Source organism: Amphimedon queenslandica, unplaced genomic scaffold, assembly GCF_000090795.2.
Source record: "Amphimedon queenslandica unplaced genomic scaffold, v1.1 AMPQUscaffold_10074, whole genome shotgun sequence".
Classification (NCBI taxonomy): Eukaryota; Metazoa; Porifera; class Demospongiae; order Haplosclerida; family Niphatidae; genus Amphimedon; species Amphimedon queenslandica.
The window spans coordinates 1-3,594 of NW_003549655.1; the positions used below are offsets into that span (position 1 = coordinate 1).

The 3,594-nt window shown below is 42.7% G+C and overlaps 1 protein-coding gene across 1 annotated transcript in view; it reads right to left on the reverse strand.

Annotated features, from left to right (window-relative positions):
* Positions 1–3,230: 3,230 nt before the first annotated feature.
* The window catches only part of LOC109590400 (uncharacterized), a 1,436-nt gene continuing 1,072 nt past the window's right edge, over positions 3,231–3,594 (reverse strand). The window contains exons 2-3 of the mRNA XM_020006326.1: positions 3,307–3,551; positions 3,231–3,265 (exon numbers count right to left, since the gene is read on the reverse strand). Coding sequence (XP_019861885.1) covers positions 3,231–3,265; positions 3,307–3,551 — 280 coding nt within the window. The remainder of the gene's footprint in view (positions 3,266–3,306; positions 3,552–3,594) is intronic.

Consider the following 3,594-nt stretch of genomic DNA (forward strand, 5'->3'; position numbering starts at 1 on the left):
TGTTGGTCACCATGTGTATGTAATGCCGCCTGGACCGGCTTTATTATACCAACCAAATAACAATAATAGTGAAAGAGAGAGACTGAGAGAGAGAAGTATACAGAGGTCACACACCATAGAGAAAACTATTAATCAGTCTGACCACAAGGGCCCTAGTTAATACATTATACTAGTTAACAGTTATTAATATATATTACACAGCTCCCCTCTGAAAAGAAAGGCGTCCCGCCTTTAGTAGAATACAAATTCACCCCTATCTGGAGGAAAACGATGACGAGTAGGATAGCGACGTGTGGGTGGATTAACAGGAGCACCATGAGCATCATCATCTGATGACTCATCGTCTGAGAAGTCAAGCAATGTGATATTGTCTCCAATTTGATATGATGATTGAGAGGGAGTAGAATGAGAAGATGAGAGAGAGGGAGGAGTAGTGAGACGAGTACCTTGAGTGTATGGTTTTAAACGATCAAAGTGCACAATAGAGACTTTGGACAAATCCTGAATTGGAGCAATTTTGTAGTTTAAGTCAGATAACTTAGAGACAATTTTGTACGGTCCTGTCCAAGGATGATGCAGTTTACGATGACTATTAGGGGGAACCACAGTAGAGTGTAACCATACTAAATCACCATCATTGTAGGGCTTCCCATGCACTGTGCGATCATAAAGCATCTTTTGTCTCTTCTGCACATTTCCCAATGTTTCCCTGACTTTCTGATATGCATAATGCAATGTGAGCTGCATCTGACGTGAGTAAGTAAGAGTTGATACACTGTCTTGAGAAGGAGAAGTTATACCAAAATCAAGATCAGCAGGCAATCGAGCTTCCCGACCATACATGAGGTAGAATGGAGTGAAACCAGTTGAGGAGTGGGTGCTGGTGTTGTATGCAAAGCATACTGGACGAAGGTATTGTTCCCAGTTAAGAGGGTTGTCTTTAGCTGTTGTTGCCAACATGTTAAGAAGGGTGCGGTTAAATCTTTCAACTAAACCATCACACTGGGGATGATAAGGAGATGTACGTGATTTGTGAATTTGGAGAATACGACAAATTTCTTTGAGCAGACACCCATCAAACGGACGACCTTGATCCGAATGCAGCCACTCAGGTGGGGAAATCTGAAGACATTTCATTTGTAAGTACAGTTGCAACAGTGACCGCCTCCATATTAGGAAGGGGGTAAGCCTCACACCACTTTGTGAAGTAGTCAGCTGCTACTAGGATATATGAATTGCCACTCTGACTTTTTGGGAGAGGACCTAGAAGGTCTACAGCAACTAATTGTAAGGGGCTACCAACTGTAATAGGATCAAGAGGGGCTTTAGCTTTAGGTGTTGCTGCTTTTCTAGTAGCACAAGAAGAACAGGTAGAGCACCACATGATGACATCATTATAGTGTCCTGGCCAATAGAAACGGTCCTTAAGTTTCTGTAATGTTTTGGATTGGCCCAAATGTCCACCCACAGATCCTGCATGTATGTGCTCTAAAATATCACTACGAAGAGAGAATGGGACCACAAGTTGCCTAATCGTGGAGTCATTATCTGAATTGTGAAAGATGCGAAATAAAATTCCCTGCCTAACATCAAGTTGATCCCACATTTGAAATAACTTCCTAGTATGAATACCATAACCATTAGTAACAGCATGAGAAGGGCGATGTTTTTGCTCCTTAGCTATCAGTACTTGACTCAGGGTACTGTCTTCCAACTGAAACTGGCGTATATCAGCTGGTGAATAAGAGAAAAGTGTGAAGGGAATGTTATCATTTCCAGAGATGACAGCAGTAACAATATCATCTTGTACAGGGTAACGAGAAAGAGCATCAGCATTATTATGTTTACACCCTGCTCTATGGTCAATTTGAAAATTGTATTCTGCTAGTCTCTCCAACCATCGAGCGAGCTGGCCATCTGGATTTCGAAAATTTCGCAGCCATGATAAAGAGTGGTGGTCAGTACGTAGTACAAATTTACGACCTAGCAAATATTGACGGAAATGATCGGTAAAAGTAACGATAGCAAGTAACTCCCTACGAGTTACACTATAGTTCTTCTCAGCCTTTGTTAGGGACTTGCTAGCATATGCAACAACATGCTCCATTCCATTGTGGTTCTGGGATAAAACAGCTCCAATTGCCTCATTACTGGCATCAGTGTCCAAAGTAAAAGGCTTTGAAAAATCAGGGTATGAGAGAACCGGGGCTGAGGTCAGTAGTTGTTTCAGTTGATGAAAGGCATTGTCACATTCACTAGTCCAGCGAAATAGAGCATTCTTTTCAGTGAGTCGATGAAGTGGTCTACAGATAGCTGCAAAATTACGAACAAATCGCCTGTAATAACTAGCCAATCCCAGGAATTGCTGTAGTTGCTGCTGATTAATTGGTGTAGGCCACAGAGCTATTTTATCCGTCTTTAAGGGATCCGTTGAAATGCCACAATTGGAAACAATATGTCCCAAGAACTTAACTTCCCTCTTAAAGAATTCACATTTGGATGGCTTAACTTTTAGTCCAGCATCACGGAGACGTGAGAATACTGTTGCAATATTGGCTAAATGAGATTGGACATCCTTCCCCATGATGATCACATCATCAATGTAAACAAGACACGACTCCCATAGCAGCCCAGCTAGAAGCATGTCCATAAGACGTTGAAAGGTAGCTGGGGCATTGCATAGCCCAAAGGGCATGACATTGAAGTGAAACAAACCTTCTCTGGTACAGAAAGCTGTCTTGTCACGGTCCTTCTCCTCCACTTCTACCTGCCAGTAACCACTCAGAAGGTCCAGAGTTGTGAACCATACAGAGCCAGCCAGCGTGTCCAATGTCTCGTCAATGCGTGGGAGAGGGTAAGCGTCCTTCTTAGTCACCTCATTGACTTTACGGTAATCAATGCAAAATCGAAGTGACCCATCCTTCTTCTGCACTAAAATAATAGGAGAAGACCATGGACTATGAGACTTAGCAATTATATTTCTGTCAAGCATACTTTGAAGAAGCTGGTGAGCCTCCTGTTGTTTATGCTTAGGAACCCGTCTCGGAGGTTGTCGTATCGGTGGTGCTGACCCAGTGTCAATGCTGTGTTGAAGGAGATGAGTAAGACCAAAGTCATCATCATCATCCGGGAAAACTTCTGAAAATGAGAGTAGAAGTGAGTAGAACTGCTCTTTCTCTGAGTCTGAAATGGTAGTAATGCTCTGTGCAATACTCCTAAGGAGGTCTTGCTTATGTAATGAGGGAGTGGTTGTCACTTGTGACACCTGAAGATGAGACTGTGGTAGTTGAGAGAGTGAGGCAATACGAGTGCCCTTGTAGATAGTGGCAGGTGTATTAGCTAGATTAATAAGGCGTACCACTATATGATTATTTGGAGTCACAATGGCCCTTGCCACTGTAGAGTTGAGTCTCTTGGATGTAGACAAATTGTCTTCAACTAGCCAGATACCACTTTCACAAGCAAAATCATTAACAAAAGCCAAGGTCTCCAGTTCAGAGTATGGTGGAATACGAACGGTGTCATTGAGAACAGCACACAGAGTGGTACTCCTATTGGGTGGTGCAACAGTAGGGATAAATACAGGTGTGCCAT